Source organism: Globicephala melas, chromosome 3 (genome assembly GCF_963455315.2).
Source record: "Globicephala melas chromosome 3, mGloMel1.2, whole genome shotgun sequence".
In the NCBI taxonomy this organism is placed as follows: Eukaryota; Metazoa; Chordata; class Mammalia; order Artiodactyla; family Delphinidae; genus Globicephala; species Globicephala melas.
The window spans coordinates 60799111-60824016 of NC_083316.1; the positions used below are offsets into that span (position 1 = coordinate 60799111).

The 24906-nt window shown below is 39.7% G+C and overlaps 2 protein-coding genes across 12 annotated transcripts in view; one reads left to right on the forward strand and one right to left on the reverse strand.

Annotated features, from left to right (window-relative positions):
* The window catches only part of PDE8B (phosphodiesterase 8B), a 378976-nt gene extending 358540 nt beyond the window's left edge, over positions 1-20436 (forward strand). For all 8 annotated transcript variants that reach the window (XM_030846195.3, XM_060295913.1, XM_060295912.1 and 5 more), the window contains 5 exons: positions 3334-3551; positions 11306-11426; positions 13404-13571; positions 15961-16090; positions 18639-20436. In XM_030846195.3, coding sequence (XP_030702055.1) covers positions 3334-3551; positions 11306-11426; positions 13404-13571; positions 15961-16090; positions 18639-18748 — 747 coding nt within the window. In that variant the 3' untranslated portion in view covers positions 18749-20436. The remainder of the gene's footprint in view (positions 1-3333; positions 3552-11305; positions 11427-13403; positions 13572-15960; positions 16091-18638) is intronic.
* The window catches only part of WDR41 (WD repeat domain 41), a 169181-nt gene continuing 160617 nt past the window's right edge, over positions 16343-24906 (reverse strand). For 3 of the 4 annotated variants that reach the window (XM_070045151.1, XM_060295916.2, XM_030846243.2), the window contains one exon: positions 16343-24152. In XM_070045151.1, the coding sequence (XP_069901252.1) occupies positions 24000-24152 (153 nt within the window). In that variant the 3' untranslated portion in view covers positions 16343-23999. The remainder of the gene's footprint in view (positions 24153-24906) is intronic. The other variant, XM_070045152.1, reaches the window with a different exon arrangement.

Consider the following 24906-nt stretch of genomic DNA (forward strand, 5'->3'; position numbering starts at 1 on the left):
TGCTCCGCAACGGGAGAGGCCACAACAGTGAGAGGCCCGTGTACCACAAAAAAAAAAAAAAAGGAATGATGGTTTTGAAGATTTTTGTCTCCTACTTTTAAAAAAGGTGATATCACAGGTGATAACAGCCTATGTTTCTATAGTGCTTTTCTTTGAGGGGCTAAGATACTTCCAGATTCCTACTCCAGGTTCACATTCCTCCATTTTACGTTACATGAGATATTATACAGCTTAGGTTGCACACTGCCAAATGAGGACAGGACCTGGGCATTAACGCTGAGACCAAAGTGACCTATAGGCATTGCAGCCTTGAGTTAAAGATGAACCCCACTTAAGCAGAAGCACGCTAGAAAAATATAGATTAAATGCTTGAAAAATTATGGAATGCTTAGTCACTTTATTATCTCCTTTCCTCTCCCTCCCCTAAAATAAGAAATTTTCTTTAAATGGTTTGTTCTGCTAGCACATTCAGAGTCTGATTGAATTCTCAAATAGCAGCAATACAAACAAGTCTAGGACTAGATACAATATGCTTATAATCCAAAAGACATTTTCTAAGAGGCCAAAGAATCAGAAAATTTAGAGCTGCAAAGAACCCTGGAGAATTGGGCTGGAAGGGACTCCTGAGGTCAGAGGTTTAGTAGCAGCCCAAGATCACTGGTTAGTCCACCATGAGGCGCTTCGAGTGGGATTTATTCCTGAGGTGTCTTTCACCAGACCTGCTGCCACTGACAGAGAGTCAGAAAAACGTTTTTACCAAATAGCCATGTCATCTGTCACCCCTAATTTCTTTACAAGGCTACAGTTCTTAATGTCACTATGGCATAGCTCCACATCCTCAACCCAGCCATATAGATAACATGTCCAGAGCTGACATTCCCCTTCAATTTGTTGCACACCCTATCCCCTTCCCACTCTTACCAGTTCCCAAGAACCACTGCAAGTGGAGAGATCAGGAGAGCCAGAATTCTTTTGTTATTCTCTGAGTGACTATTTGTCCTAGAAAAGGAACTGTTTGAAAGGCTAATCTAGAATGGAGTCCATTCTGGCCAGTCTGCTTCAGTGTGATCCAAATCTATTCCTGCTGGTTAAAGGAGGAAAAAACTATACAGAAATGTCTGCACCTCCAAGGCTTTGGGGAACTTCTCCTGCCGTGGGTTTGGTGGGGAAGTTTTCTTCCACAGACAGTCCCTCCCTGCCATGGGAAGAGCCTTGCTTCTCCCATCTGCTAGTGAGCAGCCGGATCTTCTTTCCCTGCCTCCCTGCATTTCTTATCAGACGTTGCATTATTAGACAGTGCCCACCAAAACTGCAGGGCATGGCCCTTTATTGGTATCTCTGTAAAAGCTCCAGGTCTAAATCAGTGTAAGTTGGAAGGAAAGACATGTCTCGTCTAATGCTATTTGTTGTCTATTCCACTTACTTGAATCTATGTCATTGAAGAATTTAAAAATAAATTGGCCCCATACTCCAAACAAGATTGAACATACTCCAGAGTTTGGCCCTCATGGGTCCTCACTGCACAGGTAGAATCAGTGAGAGTGGAGGCCAAGTCAGGGCAGCTCTGGATTCTGACTGTACCTGTGGGTTACCATGGCCTCTCCTAACCAGCAGCAAAAGGGGGCTAGGCATATTTGCTTGCCCTGGGCATTACAAAATCAGTCTCTGAGAAGAGCTGAAAAGAATGGCAGCAACTGCTGTCCCCCCTCAGGAAACCGGTTCATGTGGACTAGAGGCAAGCCAGGATTGCCCACCAGCTCCAGGAGGTCAGGATTGGAAATGGAAATGGCCTCCTTCTGGTAGGGACAGCTTTCAGGAAAGTTTTCAGGGCTGAGCTTCAGATTCACTGTTCCTTACCTATTAGCATCTGAGAAGCAGCTTGCAATTTTTTCTCCCACAGCCTAGGAAAGCAACTCAGGAAAACCAAAAATCATGCCCACCCCTCCAGCCTCATCCTGGGGACCAGTTTCCCCCTCACTCACTACCCTTCAGCCACAATGATGCTCTTTAAGTTTCCTGAATAAGCCACTTCGTTTGTTTCACATCAGGAGCATCATATAGGCTGATGTTTCTGCCTGGATTTCTCTCCCTTGCCATTTTTTGCCTGGCTAATTCCTGCTTATCCTTCAGGTTCCAGCATAAAAATCACTTACTTAGAGAACCCATTCTTGCCCACCCTCTGGACCTGCATTGTCCATAAGTAGCCATTTGCCACATGTGGCTACTTACATTTAATTAAAATTAAATAAAATGAAACATTCAGTTCCTCAATTGCACGCACATTTCAAGTGTCCAGGAGCTGTGACTAGGGATTACGATATTGGACAGCCCACGTACAGACATTTCCATCACCACAGAAAAGTTGAACGGACAGCACTGCCCTAAACTAGATCAAGCCTCATGGTTACACTCTCAAACCACCTGTACTTCCCTTCTTAACCCATCTCACAGTAAGTTAATTTTGTTTGTGTGTTTCCTTATTTGTGCCCTCTCCAGTAAACTACCAACTCCATTAGTGCAGGCTATGCCAGTATAATTCATCACTGTAACTCCAGCACTCTGCCTGACAACTGGCACCCAGTAAGCATCCAATAAATGATAACCAAAGGAATGAATTCATAAAGTACAGTGTCTCTTATATAACAGTAGCCCATTTGACAACTTCCTCCTAAAGCTGTGAGCTGAAAAAAACATTTGTATCCCCTGATGCTCTGGTTTGTGTTCTTTAACTACATAACGACAACGTTAGAAAGAGGGTCTCCCTTTTAGCCTTTCCCACCTGCTAGCCCAGAGCTGAATTGTGTTCTTCACTGTAACAGCCCCCTTACCCTCAGTTCTCCTGGGAAAATTGTTCTTGTCCTTGATCCTCTTGTGTTGCTTGGCTGTAATCCTTTTATCTTCGTGTGAAGAGTTTTGTTGTATCTGTGCCATTTACTGCCATACTCTCAAAATCTTTTCAGAAGTAGGCAAATAAAGTAACACTTGTGATCCTAGGCCACTTTTTTCTCTATCCACTCACAGAAGAGAGTCATGGCAATATGCCACACAGCATACGTTTGAAAAGGCCTGTTTGGCATCCTCCTGCAGAAGAACTAGAGTGGATGAACTCTGGAGAAAGAATTTAGGTATCCATTATAACTGCTACTCAGGTTTCTGTTTCCCTCCAGATAATCCACAGTACGGCAAGGTGATGTGATATACCCTAGGTGGCCTCTTAACTTCTAGGAAGTCAGAGAAGGACCCCCTGGCTCATCCCCTCCAGAGAGACAGGGATGAGTGTAGGTCTCCTACGTCCAGTGGGTAATGCTCAACCTTGCCTCCCCCTGACCCCAGGGAAGCCTCGATCAGCTAGATGAGGTGGCTGCCCTGATTGCTGCCACAGTCCATGACGTGGATCACCCAGGAAGGACCAACTCTTTCCTGTGCAACGCAGGCAGTGAACTCGCCGTGCTCTATAATGACACTGCTGTCTTGGAGAGTCACCACACAGCCCTGGCCTTCCAGCTCACGGTCAAGGACAGCAAATGCAACATTTTCAAGAATATTGACAGGTTTGTGTGCTCGGGCTCTTGTGCTCAGGTTTGTAAAATGTAAGTGGGAAACTCAGTTTTCCCTAACTTCTCCAAGTACTTAGCTTCCTCTTAGGGGGAAGGCTGTACTGTTTTATCAACAGTAAAATAATAACCTTATAAACTGAACTGTACTTTTTAGACTGTTCATCTTTTTTTTTTTTTAACATCTTTCTTGGAGTATAATTGCTTTACAATGTTGTGTTACTTTCTGCTATATAACAAAGTGAATCAGCTATATGTATACATGTATCCCCATATCCCCTCCCTCTTGCGTCTCCCTCCCACCCTCCCTATCCCACCCCTCTAGGTAGTCACAAAGCACCAGCTGATCTCCCTGTGCTATGCGGCTGCTTGCCACTAGCTATCTATTTTACGTTTGGTAGTGTTTATATGTCCATGCCACTCTCTCACTTCATCCCAGCTTCCCCTTCCCCCTCCCAGTGTCCTCAAGTCCATTCTCTAGTAGGTCTGCATCTTTATTCCTGTCTTGCCACTAGGTTCTTCATGACCTTTTTTTAAATTTTATTTTAAATTCCATATGTATGTGTTACCATACGGTATTTGTTTTTCTCTTTCTGACTTACTTCACAGTATATGACAGACTCTAGGTCCATCCACCTCGCTACAAATAACTCAATTTCATTTCTTTTTATGGCTGAGTAATATTCCATTGTATATATGTGCCACATCTTCTTTATCCATTCGTCTGTCAATGGACACTTAAGTTGCTTCCATGTCCTGGCTATTGTAAATAGTGCTGCAATGAACACTGTGGTATGTCTCATTTTGAATTATGGTTTTCTCTGGGTATATGCCTGGTAGTGGGGTTGCTGGCTCATATGGTAGTTCTATTTTTAGTTTTTTAAGGAACATCCATACTGTTCTCCATAGTGGCCATATCAATTTACATTCCCACCAACAGTGCAAGAGGGTTCGCTTTTCTCCGCACCCTCTCCAGCATTTATTGTTTGTAGATTTTTTGATGATAGCCATTGTGACAAAACTACTTATTGTAGTTTTGATTTGCATTTCACTAATGATTAGTGATGTTGAGCATCCTCTCGTGTGTTTGTTGGCAATCTGTACATCTTTGGAGAAATGTCTATTTAGGTCTAATGCCCATTTTTGGATTGGGTTGTTTGTTTTTTGATATTGAGCTGCATGAGCTGCTTGTATATTTTGGAGATTAATCCTTTGTCAGTTGCTTTGCTTGCAAATATTTTCTTCCATTCTGAGGGTTGTCTTTTCATCTTGTTTATGGTTTCCTTTCCTGTGCAAAAGCTTTTTTTTTTTTTTTTTAATTTATTTATTTATTTATGGCTGTGTTGGGTCTTCGTTTCTGTGCGAGGGCTTTCTCTAGTTGTGGCAAGCGGGGGCCACTCTTCATCGCGGTGCGCGGGCCTCTCACTACCGCTACCTCTCTTGTTCTCTGCGGAGCACAGGCTCCAGACGCGCAGGCTCAGTAATTGTGGCTCACGGGCCCAGTAGCTCCGCGGCATGTGGGATCTTCCCGGACCAAGGCTCGAACCCATGTCCCCTGCATTGGTAGGCAGATTCTCAACCACTGCGCCACCAGGGAAGCCCTGTGCAAAAGCTTTTAAGTTTCATTAGGTCCCATTTATTTTTATTTCCATTTCTCTAGGAGGTGGGTCAAAAAGGATCTTGCTGTGATTTATGTCATAGAGTGTTCTGCCTGTTTTCCTCTAAGAGTTTTATAGTGTCTGGCCTTACATTTAGGTCTTTAATTTATTTTGAGTTTATTTTTCTGTATGGTGTTAGGAAGTGTTCTAATTTCATTCTTTTATGTGTAGCTGTCCAGTTTTCCCAGCACCACTTCTTGAAGGGGCTGTCTTTTCTCCATTGTATATTCTTGCCTCCTTTATCAAAGATAAGGTGAACATATGTGCGTAGGTTTCTCTCTGGGCTTTCTATCCTGGTCCATTGATCTATATTTCTGTTTTTGTGCCAGTACCATACTGTCTTAATTACTGTAGCTTTGTAGTATAGTCTGAAGTCAAGGAGCCTGATTCTTCCAGCTCCGTTTTTCTTTCTCAAGATTGCTTTGGCTATTCGGGGTCTTTTGTGTTTCCATACAAATTGTGAAATTTTTTGTTCTAGTTCTGTGAAAAATGCCAGTGGTAGTATGATAGGCATTGCATTGAATCTGTAGATTGCTTTGGGTACTATAGTCATTTTCACAATGTTGATTCTTCCAATCCAAGAACATGGTATATCTCTCCATCTATTTGTATCATCTTTAATTTCTTTCATCAGTGTCTTATAGTTTTCTTCATAAAGGTCTTTTGTCTCCTTAGGTGGGTTTATTCCTAAGTATTTTCTTTTTGTTGCAATGGTAAATGGGAGTGTTTCTTAAGTTCTCTTTCAATTTCTCATCATTAATGTATAGGAATGCAAGAGATTTCTGTGCATAAATTTTGTATCCTGCTACTTTACCAAATCATTCATTACCTATAGTAGTTTTCTGGTAGCATCTTTAGGATTCTCTGGTAGGTATCATGTCATCTGCTAACTGTGACAGTTTTACTACTTCTTTTCCAATATGGATTCCTTTTCTTTCTTTTTATTCTCTGATAGCCATGGCTAAAACTTCCAAAACTATGTGGAATAATAGTGGTGAAGGTGGACAACCTTGTCTTGCTCTGATCTTAGAGAAAATGGTTTCAGTTTTTCACCATTGAGAACGAATTTGGCTGTGGGCCTTTCATATATTGTCCTTTATTATGTTGAGGTAGGTTCCTTCTATGCCTACTTTCTGGAGCGTTTTTGTCATAAATCAGTGTTGAATTTTGTCAGAAGCTTTGCCTGCATCTATTGAGATGATCATATGATTTTTATCTTTCAATTTGTTAATATGGTGTACCACATTGATTGATTTGCATATACTGAAGAATCCTTGCATTCCTGGGATAAACCCCACTTGATCATGGTGTATGATCCTTTTAATGTGCTGTTGGATTCTGTTTGCTAGTATTTTGTTGAGGATTTTTGCATCTATGTTCATCAGTGATATTGGCCTGTAGTTTTTTTTTGTCACATCTTTGTCTAGTTTTGGTATCAGGGTGATGGTGGCCTCGTAGAATGAGTTTGGGAGTGTTCCTGTGCTATATTTTGGAAGAGTTTGAGAAGGACAGGTGTTAGCTCTTCTCTAAATGTTTGATAGAATTGGCCTGTGAAGCCATCTGGTTCTGGGCTATTGTTTGTTGGAAGATTTTTAATCATAGTTTCAGTGTCAGGGCTTCTGATTGGTCTGTTTATATATTCTATTTCTTCCTCGTTCAGTCTCGGAAGGTTGTGCTTTCCTAAGAATTTGTCCATTGCTTCCAGGTTGTCCATTTTATTAGCATATAGTTGCTTGTAGTAATCTCTCATGATCCTTTGTATTTCTGCAGTGTCAGTTGTTACTTCTTTTTCATTTCTAATTCTGTTGATTTGAGTCTTCTCCCTTTTTTTCTTGATGAGTCTGGCTAATGGCTTATCAATTTTGTTTATCTTCTCAATAAAACAGCCCTTAGTTTTATTGATCTTTGCTATCATCTCCTTCATTTCTTTTTCATTTATTTCTGATCCGATCTTTATGATTTCTTTCCTTCTGCTAACTTTGGGGGGTTTTTGTTCTTGTTCCTCTAATTGCTTTAGGTGTAAGGTTAGGTTGTTTATTTGAGATTTTGTTTCTTGATGTAGGATTGTATTGCTATAAACTTCCCTCTTAGAACTGCTTTTGCTGCATCCCATAGGTTTTGGGTCATTGTGTTTTCATTGTTATTTGTTTCTAGGTATTTTTTGATTTCCTCTTTGATTTCTTCAGTGATCTCTTGGTTATTTAGTAGCATATTGTTTATCCTCCAAGTGTTTGTATCTTTTACAGTTTTCCTATAATTGATATCTAGTCTCATAGCGTTGCAGTCGGAAAAGATACTTGATTAGATTTCAATTTTCTTAAATTTACCAAGGCTTGATTTGTGACCCAAGATATGATCTATCCTGGGGAATGTTCATAAGCACTTGAGAAGAAAGTGTATTCTGTTGGTTTTGGATGGAATGTCCTATAAATATCAATTAAGTCCATCTTGTTTAATGTATCATTTAAAGCTTGTGTTTCCTTATTTACTTTCATTTTGGATGATCTGTCCATTGGTGAAAGTGGGGTGTTAAAGTCCCCTACTATGATTGTGTTACTCTCGATTTCCCCTTTTATGGCTGTTAGCATTTGCCTTATGTATTGAGGTGCTCCTATGTTGGGTGCATAAATATCTACAACAGTTATATTTTCTTCTTGGATTGATCCCTTCATCATTATGTAGTGGCCTTCTTTGCCTCTTGTAATAGTCTGTATTTTAAAGTCTATTTTTGTCTGATATGAGAATTGCTACTCCAACTTTCTTTTGACTTCCATTTGCATGGAATATCTTTTTCCGTCCCCTCACTTTCAGTCTTTATGTGTCCCTAAGTCTGAAGTGGGTCTCTTGTAGACAGCATATATATGGGTCTTGTTTTTGTAACCATTCAGCCAGTCTGTGTCCTTTGGTTGGAGCATTTAATCTATTTACATTTAAGGTAATTATCAATATGTATGTTCCTATTACCATTTTCTTAATTGTATTGGGTTAGTTTTTGTAGGCCTTTTCCTTCTCTTGTGTTTCCTGCCAAGAGACGTTCCTTTAGCATTTGTTGTAAAGCTGGTTTGGTGGTGCTGAATTATCTTAAATTTGCTTGTCTGTAGAGGTTTTAATTTCTCTATCGAATCTGAATGAGATCCTTGTTGCGTAAAGTAATCTTGGTTGTAGGTTTTTACCTTTCATCACTTTTAAGTATATCCTGCCACTCCCTTCTGGCCTGCAGAGTTTCCACTGAAAAATCAGTGGATAACTTTATGGGAATTCCTTTGTATGTTATCTGTTGCTTTTCCCTTGCTGCTTGTAACATTTTTTCTTTGTATTTAATTTTTGATAGTTTAATATGTGTCTTGGCATATTTCTCCTTGGATTTATCCTGTATGGGACTCTCTGTGCTTCCTGGACTTGATTGACTATTTCCTTTCCCATGTTAGGGAAGTTTTCAACTATAATCTCTTCAAATATTTTCTCCGACCCTTTCTTTTTCTCTTCTTCTTCTGGGACCCCTATAATTCGAATGTTGGTGCGTTTAATGTTGTCCCAGAGGTCTCTGAGTCTGTTCTCAATTCTTTTCATTCTTTTTTTTCTTTATTCTGCTCTGCGGTAGTTATTTCCGCTATTTTATCTTCCAGGTCACTTATCCGTTCTTCTGCCTCAGTTATTCTGCTATTGATTCTTTCTAGAGAATTTTTAATTTATTGTGTTGCTCATCATTGTTTGTTTGCTCTTTAGTTCTTCCAGGTCCTTGTTAAACATTTCTTATATTTTCTCCATTCTATTTCCAAGATTTTGGATCATCTTTACTATCATTACTCTGAATTCTTTTTCAGGTAGACTGCATATTTCCTCTTCATTTGTTTGGTCTGGTGGGTTTTACCTTGCTCCTTCATCTGCTGCATATTTCTGTGTGCTTATTTTGTGTACCTTACTGTGTTTGGGGTCTTCTTTGTGCAGGCTGAAGGTTCATAGTTCCTGTTGCTTTTGGTGTCTGCCCCCAGTGGGTGAGGCTTGTTCAGTGGCTTGTGTAGGCTTCCTGGTGGAGGGGACCAGTGCCTGTGTTCTGGTGGGTGGGGCTGGATCTTGTCTTTCTGTTGGGCAGGGCCGCATCCAATGGTGTGTTTTGGATTGTCTGTGAACTTAATATGATTTTAGGCAGCCTCTCTGCTAATGGGTGGGGTTGCATTCCTGTCTCACTAGTTGTTTGGCATGGGGCATCCAGCACTGGAGGTTGCTGGCTGTTGGGTGGAACTGGGTCATAGCATTGAGACACAGATCTCTGAGAGAACTCTCGCTGATTGATACTATGTGGGGCTGGGAGGTCCCTGGTGGTCCAGTTTCCTGAACTTGCCTCTCCCACTTCAGCGGCTCAGGCCTGACACCAGGCCGGAGCACCAAGACCCTGTCAGCCACATGGCTGGGGTAGATACCCCTAGATGAACACTTGTGGGAAGAGCTCAGAATTATCAAGATAGTGGTCTTGGCAAGTGAAACCACAAGAGAAGAGGCCCGTGCTATGCCTGGTCCTGCTGAGCAATTTTCACACTTCAGCTTATTCTGGCAACAGGGCGACTGGGTTGGCGACGTGAGGCAGGACGGGGTCCGTGAGGCGGGTGGCGCTCAGCTGCTGTGCAGCCTGCAGGGCCTGGTCGAAGCCCTCAGGGAAGGCCAACAGCGGCCAGGACTCTGGCCTCCTGCAGCTGCGGCCTCTTTGGGGTTTCCCTCCCGGCGTCACGTCGCTCTCATTCCTACTTTGGCGGCCGTGCCTTTACCCTGAGCTGCTTCACAAGGCGAGCACTGCCTGCTAAATGTTCACAGGTGCTGCAAGAACATCTTCATAAAGATGTACACAAACGTTGACCACATAGGTTTCTTTGATGTGCAGCCAGCCCTCCTCCATTCTCTGCTTAGACTGTTCATCTTTTTAAACTCCATCTGGTCTTCAGTGAGTTCATGAAAATGTTTTATACACTGCAAAGCACTCTATAAATATTGATTATACTACTAACAAATATAGCAGATATTTTTATCCTCTCAAAAGGACATCCTGTCTTTGGTGTAACCTGAGGAAAATGTATCCTTACCCATCTTTCCCCAGCTCAATTTCCGGTCACTTAAAATCCTAACTCATGAGGAGACAGTGTTCCATGCTCCCAGCAGAGCTCCTGGAGTCCACAGGGTAGGGCAGGTTTCCCCCTCTGGTGAGTTGGCCAAATGTGAACAGATAGGAGCAATTCCTCTTGCCAGCCACCACCCTGCCATCAAGCTATGAGTATTTCCTACATAGCAACAGCCAGGCTGGAGTGCAGACCCCTGAGAAAAGGCAGTATACAGGGAGCTCAGAGCTTACTCAAGCCTCAAGGATGACTTGTCAACATGAACCTGAACCCATCTGTTTGGTCTCCAGAAACCCGAGAAAATATGGAGACCAGTTATTCCACCTTCAACTGAAGGCTTCATCAGTATCAAGTATTGTTTTTGAAACTTTCATAGGAAGAATTCTTGCCAATAGCCAATTTGATTCAGTTCCCCATTCTGGCTCTTGAAGTTAGAAAAAGATGATAGGAACTGGGTGATTTTGAGCAGGGTTATTGCTCCTTCCATTATAACTTCTATCTAATTGCAATCTAGAGAACAGCTCATTATTTGGAAAACTTTCTTCCAGTGCCATCATCAAAAGAAATAATGACACTTCTCTGTAACAGGAATCACTGTGTCTGCACTGAATGCCATGGGACAGCTCACCAGGTTGCTGTACTAGCCTTGTAGGGAAAGAACTTGTCATTTCCTTTCACTTCACTATTTTGATATTGCCAAGGGAAGGTAGAAGGGAATCACCTTGTGAAATAAGTACCCTTGGGACACTTTTTTTTTATATACTCATAAATCATATGAAGGTCAGCTGTCACTGGGGAAAATGGAATAGTGTCACCAAGTCCTGGCTGAGTAGGAAGATGAGCAGGTAAACTTTTTTGTGATCTTCACTCATTAACTCTGTGCCCCTAGCTTCCTCCTAGATTGTGGGAAGTGTGGTGAAATGGTAGAACAGTTCTAATTCGGGACATGATGTGAACAAGGCGCTTTGTCTTCTGGTTATTTTAGGAACCATTATCGAACACTGCGCCAGGCTATTATTGATATGGTTTTAGCAACAGAGATGACAAAACACTTTGAACATGTGAACAAATTTGTGAACAGCATCAACAAGCCAATGGCAGCTGAGGTAAGCATTTCCCATGTAATAAGATACACCAGAGCCTACTCTGGCCTCAAAGCATTTTCTCTCCATCTTGAATGCAAGATGGTTATTTGCTTGGAGTTGGTAAAGAAGGCTGAAAGTACTGGTCACTTGTTTTCCCTAAGGACAAGAATAGATTGAGAGTGTCCACAGTAACTCTGAGCTCCTTGAAAGAAAGGCCCTGACTGAGATAAAGCCAGCAGTGACAAAAGTAGGCCCAAAGTCTATGATGAAAGGAGCCTGCAGACAGCAGAGACTGGAATAAATGGTGTCATTTTAGGGGTTTCAGAGCCTTTCTAGTTCTCTGGTCTTTGAGCTCTTGGGAGACCTCAAAATTAGATGTTTTAAAGAACTATAATCCTGCTGATGTGCATTAAAAGCCTGTCAGTATCTAAAGACTACAGAAAGTTAAATTGGGAGTGACTAGTTGAAAACAAAAATACAAGTCTTTCTCCTTTTTAAAATTTACTGATGTGCCTTAGACCTGCCTTAAGGTCCCTACAAACTTGGGTTTTAAGAACATGGACATAAGTTCACATCTCTTACTGTTTAAAATGAGATCAACTGCCCTCTTATACTGTAAGGCTGTTCATAGCCCCATAAAGTTAGAAAAGCTTTTCATTCATTCCTGTATGAGGGTTGCATATGTGGATGAATGAGGAATGGTTGTCTTAGATGTAACTTGATGATCAGTAAGGAAACTATCTGTGTAGGACCCATCACATGACCAGCCTGGATGGAGGAACAGTGTCCACCTCACCTGTGTTCTGCTCCATCCCCCAGGGATTCCACAGCACAATGCCAGGACCCTCTCCTTCCACAGAGGACTTATGGGAGCAAGGATCTGGGGATTTAAGAGGGGGAAATTAAACAGAATCATAGAATTTAGAGTTGGGAAGGTCATCTATCCAAGTAAGCCCCCAACTCTGTTGAGATTTATGTACTGCAGTAACTATAGCAAGCAGTATCTTCCCAATGGTAAGTAATCAAAATACCAACCTTCAGAATATAATTCTGCCCATTGATGGTTTAATAGGTCCAGTCCCAAAACAAAAAAATCCTTAAATGTCATACAGTCCTTCAGCTTGGCAGAGCTCTGGAGAGCTAATTAGATGTTTACACAGTCAGTTCCATGGTATCTTTGAAATCAGGGAATCGTAGTCTTCTAGGTTTTGTATAATTGACCTGTTGTCGCATTTACATAAGCCTACTCACAGACCTGTCCACTTGGCTCTGGACCGCTGACATCCATCACTAGGTAGGTATTAGTGTACAACCAGTCTTTCTAACATGGCTGAATATACCTGCTCCTGCCCTGGCCCGCTTTCTGCTCCTAGTACCCCCAACACTTACATGTCTCACCCTCCCTACCACCCAGCCAGAAGAGCAGCCTGGAAAGCATGAGTGGACACATACCTGAAGAGAAAGAACAAAATGGGAGGAGGTGGGTAACTGGGGGTGGGATAGAAGGTCACAGGAGAGAGGGAGCTGTCAGGCATATTAAGTAGAAAGAAATCAAGAAATAATTGAAGGGTCACATGTATGTGGCATTTCCCCATCTTTAATGTATTAAGAAAGTGGAATTTGTGCTTTTACACATTTCCTGATAAAACTGGGAGAAAAGCTCTCCTTCCTTAAGATTACATACCAAATCATTAAAAACAAAACAAAAACCTGCTTTGTAGCAGCTACCTCTGGGGAAGAGGATGAAAGTGAGGTTGTGGATGGGTGATGATAGGGACTTCGGCCTTTTAAGCTCTGTGTGTTTGTACTGTTTGCCTGCTCCCCGTCCCCAAGAATATATCAATGTATCATATATGGAATTAAGGATGGGAAGGCCTCCTTCATCAAGTCTCATGCCTAAGTTTGCCTGGGTGACTGCCATCTAATATCTGGTCAGCTGGCCCTTGTGGGCTTCACCATCATATTGAAACCACCCTGATGTGACTATCTGTTTTCCAGATTGAAGGCAGTGACTGTGAATGCAACCCTACTGGGAAGAACTTTCCTGAAAATCAAATCCTGATTAAGCGCATGATGATTAAGTGTGCTGACGTGGCCAATCCATGCCGCCCCCTGGACCTATGTATCGAATGGGCCGGAAGGATCTCCGAGGAGTACTTTGCACAGGTGTGCTGCCTCTCTAGGGAAGCTCCACCTCCCTTCTGGGAATGGCCCCGGGTCACAGTAAATAAATGACTCCTCCCTGGAAAGCAATGGCTCACCCTTGCCTGGAACAGAAATCTGGTCCCTCAAGAGACTATGATGTGCCTGGGCACTAACTAAACTCTCTCTAGGGGAAGGGGGGTAAACTGAGCCTTTGGAAGTATCTTTTCATCCTCAAATTTTTAGATCCTGAATTTCCACAAAAACTTGGAAATCCTCCATTCATTCACTAGATTATCATCTCCATGGTGCAGTCTGGGGAACAGACTGCACCATGGGTAGCTCATAATACAGTAGGGGAGGGAGACAGACATAAACAGGTCCATACATTGGTAAATTAAAAATAAATGAAAGGGCTTCCCTGGTGGTGCAGTGGTTGAGAGTCCACCTGCCGAGGCAGGGGACACAGGTTCGTGCCCCGGTCCAGGAAGATCCCACATGTCGCGAAGCGGCTGGGCCCATGAGCCATGGCCGCTGAGCCTGCGCGTCCGGAGCCTGTGCTCCACAACGGGAGAGGCCACAACAGTGAGAGGCCCGCGTACCGCAAAAAGAAAAACAAACAAAAAAATGAAAACACTTCTAAAGGAGGTATATGTTAAGTCCTAAGAGTTCAGAAAGTTTTTTTTTCTAGATAAAAGGGCTTTGTGGAAAAGGTGTTAGAGCTGGTGTTTTTGTTTTTGTTTTTGAAGGATTTCAAAATTTAGAAATGGGAAAGGACATTCTGGGAGAGTTCTGGGAGAACAAAGGGTTATGAGCAAAATTAGTAGGGAGGAAAACCAGAATTTTTATATAAGGAAAACAGCAACTTTGGCAGTGTGAAGAGGAATTAAAGGAGAATAATGTAGTAGACCACAAGATGCCATTTAAAAGAGGCCTACTTTCAAAGAAGAGGCTCTAAGGACTAATGTTTATTATTTGTGATAGACAAACATGTCACAAGTAGCTACAAGTAATGCATTTGGGGACGGGGGGCGGGGGGGGAGGGTTGTGTGCCTATATGGCTGGAACATACCGCTGAGGCAGAATAAAAGAATAGCCGATAATGTCTAAAAGGGTTGGCAGGGGCAAAGGGCAGCCGAGGACCCAGTAAGTTAGGTGCAGCTTTCAAGGATGGGAAGAGACCCCATGAATAAAGAAAAATAGGACAAGCAGTTCTGAGCTTGCCAGAAAGAGAGGGGAAAAAACCCAAACTACTCCTTGAACAGCAGTGGCTATTTTAAGGCTGCCTAATCTACTGACCTGAAATGAGCAAGCTGAGCCAAAAACTGGTAGGAGGCCATTATCGGGGCTTCCCAGGACCCACAGAGAAGACTTAAAATCCTACTCCTAGTTATTCTCAAAGTATGTGAATGGGGAACGGGAAAGAACCACTTTTAAGTTCTTTAAGGTAATCTCCCTGTTTAGGTGTCCTTTTCCCAGAAAGGAAAGTACTAATGTTCACAAGACAATGTGACCTAAAAATCAGGTTACAAATGAGGTCTCTGATCAGCCAGCCTCCGGTTCAGCATACTACCAGTAAATGTGGATCTCAATTTCAGCCCAGTGAATTATGACCTTATGCATAAAACATACACTCTAATGTGCAAAATACTCAGATTTATACATATCTTGAGAATTGCATGACCAGATACCCCAATCTGAAAAATCTCAGTTTGTCATTCTTTTGAGTAAAACATAGTTATTTCATGAAAAAAAGAAGCTAGTTCAGCTCAACTGCCTAACTGCTTTTCATCCAGACTACCATAATACGTTGATGTGCAGCACAAGGGCTTTGTATGTACTTCCGATTTTGTCACACACAATATTAAAAAGACGTATTTTCAAAGGTCAAGTTTAAATAAGATTAATAATTCTTACTACTTTAATGAAGACATTCTTAAGTGAAACTGGCTTTCTTTTTAAAGTGCAAGCATATGACAGTGAATAATACAATGACTATTTGTACAGCTTGGTGCCAGTTCTTTGATTCACGCTAAGGCGTCAGCAGTTTTAAACACACCATCGCTCCTGTACCCTCAGTATAAACGCCACTTAGTATTATTAGTGTTACTTTGAAAATAGTCTTGACCTTGCGATCATGAAAACAGATCTCAGAAAAGGGGCTACAAATCCTGAGATAAGTGCTTCAGGAGGTGCTGTAAGATAGCATAACACATTTGAGAGTCAGAAGACCTGAATCCAGTCACTGGAGCTCATCAGGTGGTTGTCTTATATAAGCCTCAGGACCTTGCCAAGCCAATTTCTTCACAGATACAACTGGATTATGACCCATTTTCACAGAGTGGTTCTGACAAACTAGATGTTACTGTGACAGCTCCTTATGTGCCCTACAGCCCTGTGTTATTTCTTACAGACTGATGAAGAGAAGAGACAGGGGCTACCTGTAGTGATGCCAGTATTCGACCGGAATACCTGTAGCATCCCCAAGTCCCAGATCTCCTTTATTGACTACTTCATAACAGACATGTTTGATGCTTGGGATGGTAAGACAGTTCCTGTTTTGTTACCCACAAACAGAATATTTTGCTATACATTATGATGGTTACCTTTAATGACAGAGGCTGGGCCTAAAGGTGTAAACGAAATGTAACTTAAAAGAAAAAGTCAGCTGCTTGTGGCCAGGTGTGGTGGGGGTGCATGAACACTTTGTGTGTCCTCAGCACAAACCATGTGTATGGAAGACTCAGTGGATGTTTGGTAACTGGACAAACAGGTGTTCAACTCTTCCAAGGACATGTTTCCAAAGCTTACAGGAGTTTTATTCTGTCATTGGAGGAAATTCTAGAGAGAACATAAAATATACTAAGTCTACTCTGAATCACAGATTCTTTTCATAATATCAGTTGATAAACAGCTTTTCATTTTTTTGAGATCCTTTTTAATTTTTTTGAATTTAATTTTTATTTTATATCCGAGTATAGTTGATTTACAATGTTGGGTTACTTTCAGGTGTATAGCTAAGTGATTCAGTTATACATATATTCATTCTTTTTCAGATCCTTTTCCCATATAGGTTATTACAGAACATTGAGTAGAGTTCCTTGTGCTATACAGTAGATTCTTGTTGATTATCTATTTAGTGTATATATGTTAACCCCAAACTCCTAATTTGTCCCTCCCCCCGTGTTTCCCCTTTGGTAACCATAAATTTGTTTTCAAAGTCTGTGAGTCTATTTCTGTTTTGTAAATAAGTTGAATTGTATCTTTTTTTTCAGATTCCACATATAAGTGATATCATATGATATTTGTCTTTCTCTTTCTGACGTACTTCACTTAGTATGATAATCTCTAGGTCCATCCATGTTGCTGAAAATGGCATTATCTCACTCTTTTTCATGGCTGAGTAATATTCCATTGTATATGTATGTATGTATGTGTGTGTATATATATATATATATATACCACATCTTCTTCATCCATTCATCTGTCAAGGGACATTTAGGTTGCTTCCATGTCTTGGCTACTGTAAAGAGTGCTGCAGTGAACATTGGGGTGCATGTATCTTTTTGAATTACAGTCTTCTCTGGGTATACGCCTAAGAGTGGGATTGCTGGGTCATATGGTAGCTCTATTTTTAGTTTTTTAAGGAACCTCCATACCATTTTCCATAGTGGCTGCACCAATTTACATTCGCACCAACAGTGTAGGAGGGTTCCCTTTTCTCCACACCCTCTCCAGCATTTGTTATTTGTAGACTTTTTAATGATGGCCATTCTGACTGGTTTGAGGTGATACCTCATTGTGGTTTTGATTTGCATTTCTCATTGAGTGACGTTGAACATCTTTTCATGTGCTTTTGGCCATCCGTATGTCTTCTTTGGAGAAATGTCTATTTAGATCTTCTGCCTATTTTTTGATTTTTTTTTTTTTTGATACAGAGCTGCATGAACTGTTGGTGTATTTTGGAGATTAATCCCTTGTTGGTTGCTTCATTTGCAAATATTTTCTCCCATTCTGTGGGTTGTATTTTCGTTTTGTCTATGGTTTCCTTTGCTGTGCGAAAGCTTTTAAGTTTAATTAGGTCCCATTTGTTTATTTTTGTTTTTATTTTCATTACTCTAGGTACAAGGTGGATCCAAAAAGATACTGCTGTGATTTATGGTGAAGAGTGTCCTGCCTATGTTTTCCTCTAAGAGTTTTATAGTAGCCAGCCTTACATTTAGGTCTTCAATCCATTTCGAGTTTGTGTATGGTGTTACAGAATGTTCTAGTTTCATTCTTTTACATGTAGTTGTCCAGTTTCCCCAGCACCACTTATTGAAGAGACTATCTTTTCTCCATTGTATATTCTTGCTTCCTTTGTTGTAGATTAATTGACCATAGATGCATGGGTTTATTTCTGGGCTTTCTGTCCTGTTCCATTGATCTATACTTCTGTTTTTGTGCCAGTACCATACCACTTTGATTACTGTAGCTTTGAAGTATAGTCTGAAGCCAGGGAGCCTGATTTCTCCAGCTCTGATTTTCTTCCTCAGGATTGCTTTAGCTATTCAGGGTCTTTTGTGTTTCCTTACAAATTAAAAAAATTTTCATTCTAGTTCTGTGAAAAATGTCATCGGTATCTTGATAGGGATTGCACTGAATCTGTAGATTGCCTTGGGTAGTATAGTCATTTTCACAATATTTATTCTTCCAATCCAAGAACATGGTATCCTTCCATGTGTTTGTGTCATCCTTGATTTCTTTCATCAACATCTTATAGTTTTCAGGGTACAGGTTTTTTGCCTCCTTAGGTAGGTTTATTTCAAGGTATTTTATTCTTTTTGATGTGATGGTAAATGGGATTGTTTCTTTAATTTCTCTTTCTGATCTTTTGTTGTTATCAATTTTTAGTTAAAAGGACCTGTTCATATTTCAGAAACCAGTGTTTAGTAACTCATCCTTCTCATGCTTCTGTGTTCACCTTAGGCCTAACCTAGGGTACCTCTCCTCCAATTGTGATCCCAAATTTGTCCCACAGAGCCCCAACCTTATAAATGCTCCTGGAATCTAATTTAACAGGCTTCTTTTTATTCTCTTATATCCTTGCAGCCTTTGCACACCTGCCAACCCTGATGCAACATTTGGCCGATAACTACAAACACTGGAAGACGTTAGATGACCTAAAGTGCAAAAGTCTGAGGCTTCCATCTGACAGCTAAAGCCAAGACAGAGAAGGTGACCTCTTGATCTACAAAGGGCACTGTGAATCACAGTAGTGTAAACAAGAGGCTTTCCTTCATAATGAAAATGACAGGTGTAGGTTAAGGAGCTAATGTTTAATATCTGACTTTTAATCATTCAACTTCCCAAATTTCATTTTTAGAAAATTATGTTCCATGAAGAAAAATTTTGAACAATCACTTAGTGACAGAACAAACACATGGCAAAATCCTTTGCCCTGCTGTCATCCTGTCTGCCCTCATCAAACCCTGCAGCTGATTCACTGTAACTAGCAGGAGACATGCAGCAAAGACTTGGTGCCCACGAGCCCACCATCTCTGTGGATGATGGACCATGTAGCTTAGCTAGTGGTTTAGCTCATCTTTTACCATGAAAGTCACCATCACTGTTTAGCTTGACTATTTTCCTCAAGAGCATCAATCTAAAAGGCTCATAAGAATATCTAAGAAAAGAAACCCATATAAAGTGAGCAAAACAACTAGGACCAAACTGCTGATAAACTAGTTAGCTTCAGAGCCTCCATGGCTAGGTGGTTCTGATCAATGGTGTAACACCCAAGTTAGAACATAGTCTGTCTTGGCCTGGTGAGTGCCTTCTCTAGACTGGTATCAGCAGCCTGTGTAGTCCTCTCTCCTACAAAAGGGATTCATCTTAACAGAAAGTCAAGCATGATGGGGAAGGAAGTGACATCTTGTCTGTGGGGAATCCAAGAGCTTTCTCCCTTTATTTCTGGTTTACAGAGGCAGTTACAAGGCACTACAGTAGGTATTATATACAAGCCATTAATCTGAATGCCCTTGGACAAGCTTTTTTTTTAAAAAAAATTTATATACATTTGCTGTTTAAAATTTTTATTAAAGCAATCTAAATTTTCAGGGTTTAAGTCCATGGAGTACGTTGTGCCGAGTACTGAGGAGACAGAGGAAGTTTCAAGGTTCAGATGTTTTTAACCTATCTATATTTAAGATCATGCCATTTTGCTTTAATGATGAAAAAAAGATTGCAAGGTGTGTAAATATATCAGAAAATAGCATATGGGGAAGCAGTAAATACTATTTTAAGCTATTAATTGTATGCTAAAAGCTTCTAAAGCACAAGTGCATATTTTTATACAGCTCTTTTCACAACTTTCTGTGGTCTACATGAAGTCAGACTTGAGATTTTCTTTTCTCTTTTACCAGCCAACCCTTCTCTATGTATTATAAATTAGAGATTCTGTAAACAAAATCTTTGTTTTTCTTTCAAATTCTCTGTACTTCATGCTGCATTTCTAAGAGGTATAAACAGAGACTAAATTAACTGAACCAGTAGTTAGTTACTTTTTTCAAATGAAAATTGGAATGCAGAACACGTGGACCTAGTACATGGGGGCAAAAATTACTTATCACTACAAAACATGCCAATGTTTTTTTCTATGTTTTGTACCAACAAATGGAAACATATATGACAATTCCATGCAAAGAAATGTACCTAAATTATTTTTGTTAGATGGTAAGAGAACTTGCTTGGTCAGGACAGCAGCTAGCTTTGTATTGTAATGCTGCACTAAGTAAATGTGATGAAAATGTTTTTGTGAAGTACTTGTAACTAAATTCCTACAGCCATTTTTCATTCCTAACAGCTGTTTTTATTTTACCTCTTTGGCCTAAATTTTTCATAATTTCAATATTTCGGTTTAGTGCTCTTTATTTCATGAGTCACACGCTTTGTTTTCAGAACACATTAAATTCAGGATGTCAGAATCCCATTTTAAGGAGCTAAATAATTTGCCTAGGCTTCAGAAGCTTGCCTGAAGCAACGACAATCTTTTCTTGACCATCTCGCTTTTGGTTCCATTTGGTAAGTGACATTCATCAGATGTCTGACATTTTTCTATGTGAATGTTTGTTAAAACTGACTCAGTATAATTTCAAATTAATTTCATATTAACACTGCCAGGTACTAAAGCTTTAGCATAGCTCTGCTCTTTATCAGTGTAATCTACTATGGTGTAATCTTCTACTGAGTTGCTAACTAACTAAATAGTGCATTCCTCCAAATAGTCTTTCAGATGGTATGTGTATCAGATGAGTGAGTATAAACTATTATAATTGTCTCTCATACTGAGCATAAGTCTGTGTTGAGGGGAACCCTATTAATTTAGGAAAATATAACATGATCTAAACTAGAGAGAAGTCACATTACTACTACTACTTAACCAGAAGTTAGTTATAAAACACTGTTACCGGGACCAGAATAACCCTATAATTTAATTAGGTTATTCTTTACTTCCAATTTAAGATTTTAAAATATGCTTACCTTCAGAGTTAGGACTGCTTAGTCTTGTGGACAAAGAACAAGCCTCATCTATTAATCAGAACGCACTCAACTTGAGAAAGATAAATACAATGTCCCTCAAGTTTAGGCTCTTGATTGTGTTATGTGAGTAAGCCAGAGAATGAGGTAATAAGGGTATTTTTAAATAAAAATGACAAGGCCCACTGCATAGTATTACTTCTGGTGTTGCAAATATAACAGCACTGAAAGCTAAGCCAGGGAAATGGAAAAAATGCACATAATATTTATCGACCTCAGTTATAGTTGTATTCTTCTAGTTTGAAAGTTCAACTTTTTGCAGCACTCTGCATACAACTAGTAAGCAGCCATCAAAGTCTGAGTCTCTGCTAGATTTTCCCATCTCACTGTTTTACTCCATCTCTGACCTTAGGGCATTCATGAAAGCAAAAACCATCAAGTTCCCATGAATGGGTTGGAGGTTTTCCTCTAGATTTTAATAACAGAGGGACTCACAGTGGTACTTTCATCAGTACTATTTGCTCCCCCAACTCACCTGTGGTTTGTATCATTCACGTGAATAGATTACTATTACAAATACTAATCCAGAACAAATTAGGGAAAAAAGCAGTTAAGAATCTATGAATTCCTTTTATAATTCATTGACTATCTTATACAATTCAAGAAAACTTTAAAACTCATGACCTAATAGTAGAATCTCCAAAGAAAAAGCTAGCTGGTAATAAGAGAAAGTCCATCTATAGAAGAAAATTAAAAGCCTAACAATGACTCTGATCAATAATCTGATGCACTCAGCCCAAAATGCATGTCTGCCTGGTTTAGGAATCCTACCCACGTTCCAATTTCAGGATAAAAGATTAGCAGTGCCTCAGTATGACTGCTCAGATACGTATGCCACGATAACAACAATCTGTCGGCTAAGAGGCAGTGCTAATTTTTCTATTCACATTCTTCTATTATGTAATGGTGGTTACATAAATTTTATTATATTTCTCCATAAAGGTATTTTCATTGTGAATTAAAACAGAAACAATGACTATGAACATTATCTGGTTTTGCTCAAGGGGTAATCATACAACCCTTCTCTCTCATTCCAGTCATGTTCAATTTCTGTTTTTAAATTCGTTTACTGATGCTAATGAGAATTGAGCTAACTAACTGGAAGGCCTTACCTGACTGGGCTTCAGCTTCCTTATTTATAACATTATGGCACTGGTCTGGCATAGATGACCATAGCTCTTCCAGACTTTGTAGGTAGTTGAGGAAACAACAACTGTCAAAGGTAAAACTAGTGACACTAGTGACAACAATTTACAAAGATTCCATTAGGCTGTGTGTGATGAAAAAATAAATCCAGAAAGTGTTCTTTGAGAAGGATTAGTCCTCTGACACATCAGCCACCTGGTGTTTACTTCAATACGATTCTTTCATCAGCAGTTTAAGATTAACTCCACAATTAAACCCACCCATTTTTTAATGTATGGAACACTTTTTAATTTTTATTCTTTAGTACCAAAAGGGAGAAAGAGTGCTCTAAGGCTGATGGGGTGATGAAGATGATTAAATCTCAGTGGTCTGCAAGAAACTCATAAGTGATGCCTGTCTCAAGCATTTCATATTTGAGCCAATGGTAAGATGAATCAGGCACTTTGAAAACACTGTAACTTTACTGATCTAGCTCTCATCTCTGGCATATATGAGGGGCTGCTGCTGGTCTATTACCAAGAATCTAGTCAATAGCTGCTCAGGCTAGGGGGAAAAAATACACTGTAATAAGATTCCTCCTGATTTGTGTTTATAGGGATTTTAGTAGCTAGAATTTAAAAAAAAAAAGGATTTAAACAAATTAGTTGGCACCAAAAAAAAACTGTAGTTAAAACAGTGAGAGATTCAGGTTTGCTTCATATTTAGAATACTGAGAGTTACTAAAGACCAGGGGGATTTGTAGGAGAAAGGATATATTTAAATTTATCACAAGAATTCTTAATCAAACAGGCTCTAAAGAAAACCAAAGAATAAAAAAATACTGTTATTTCTATTTCTACCTCCTCCCAGGGTCTAGGTTCAAATTAAGAAGCTTAAAACACAGCACTCACCACTTCAATAGCAGCACAAAGTACAATTATTATGGAATCTTCATTTCCTACAGGGAGGCATCAGTTTTCTGGATATCTCAAGGTTTAAGTTCAAGATATGCTACATCCTACCTATTTACTCTTCACCGGATTTTTCATTTTTCTCCCAAAATATCGTCTATAATGATCATGTACATTTATTTCCATAAAAGTAGGTTCCTTGAATAAATCTTTAGAAGAATGACAGGTATAGTTAAAATACTAACAACTTTGGAGAACAAAGTCAGGTATTTCAAAATCCAAAAAGGCTAAATGAAAGAAATTACATGTAATATTTTAAAAATCTAATCCCTTTTGATGAATAAAAATTTATTTAGAGGCAATATAGTTACATTAGAGAGAGTGAGAGGTTCCAAGTACTCTTCTCCTCATTAAACATAAACTCATATAATTTCTGGTGTAGAGTTTTTTCAAAGCATAAAAAATTTATCTCTGTGAGGACACTGTGGTATAATTTAATTCTGCTTCAACAGGTATATGTGATGAACTCTGAAAACTTCACTTTCTGAAAATTCACTGCTGAAATTAGACCCATTCCTTCAATGGTTTCAGGTAACTGTTATGTGAAAAGTCAAATGAAAAACTTGTGCTATATTCTTTGGTGAAAGTACTAATACCTGAGAAGCAACTTGTTGCTGGTTTGCAGCCCCAGAAAAAAGAATTCAAACAATTGGAATTTTATGGAGTAACAAGAAAAAAAAATTACAAAATTTAAGTGATTAATATGGTAATGGTTTTCAGAGTATTACCCCTATATTTGCTGTTCAAGGTTCATGCACAGGTGTTCAAATTCCTTAAACTAGACAGCAAGATATAAGTCACCGTTCTCCTCTAATTTTTGAAATAACTTTAAGCTGCGCAATCCAGATTCTCGTTCTCCATTTTTCCACAAAATAATGAGATGATCAGCAGAACATGTCACTAGTCCATGATCTTCAAAGTACAGAAACGTCTGTAAAAAAAAATTTTAATTACTGATTATAGGAACTTCAAGGAGAAGAGGCTAATACTAACTAGATTAAGACAGGTGCTTGTTAAAATGTGTACCTTGGAGACTTCTTTGGATCTGACCGTAAAACTCCGTATCTTTCATGAGAAATGTTATTTTTAAGTGTGAGTGATAATCACATACAAATATACAAATGCTAGACTAGTAAATACTACTCAACTACAGAACTATAAGTAACAGCTATTTTTGTAAAGTACATGAAGTCCCAAAGTATCGTCTAAATTTTACCATTATCTAATTCCTCAAGTATTGGTTTTAAGATTTTTGTCAGAAGTCCCAACAAACCTGCTTTACTTAATCATTTTTACTGGCCTTCTTATTTATGCAAAAATGGCCACCAATAAAATGTCTGAATTCCAAATTCTCCAAGAGAAACAATGGCTTTAGCTCTCTATAAAAAGAGACATAATCAATCCTTAAGCATTTACTGAGTGTCATCTATATGCTTATAGTCCCTACCCTTAAAAAGGTTCTAATTCAGTTGTGAAAACCAAATCATAGTTGAAACAATAAGGGTACCAATTAAAGATGATGTAATCAGGTACTAAATAGCATAGTTCAGGCTATGATTTGCCACAGAAATGCAGAAAAAGGAGGCATAGATCAATAATGAATGAAGTTGTCAGAAAAAGCTTCAAAAACATAAAACTCTCCAAATAAAAGGAAGGTCATGCCCAGTGAAGGAACAGGCTGGAAG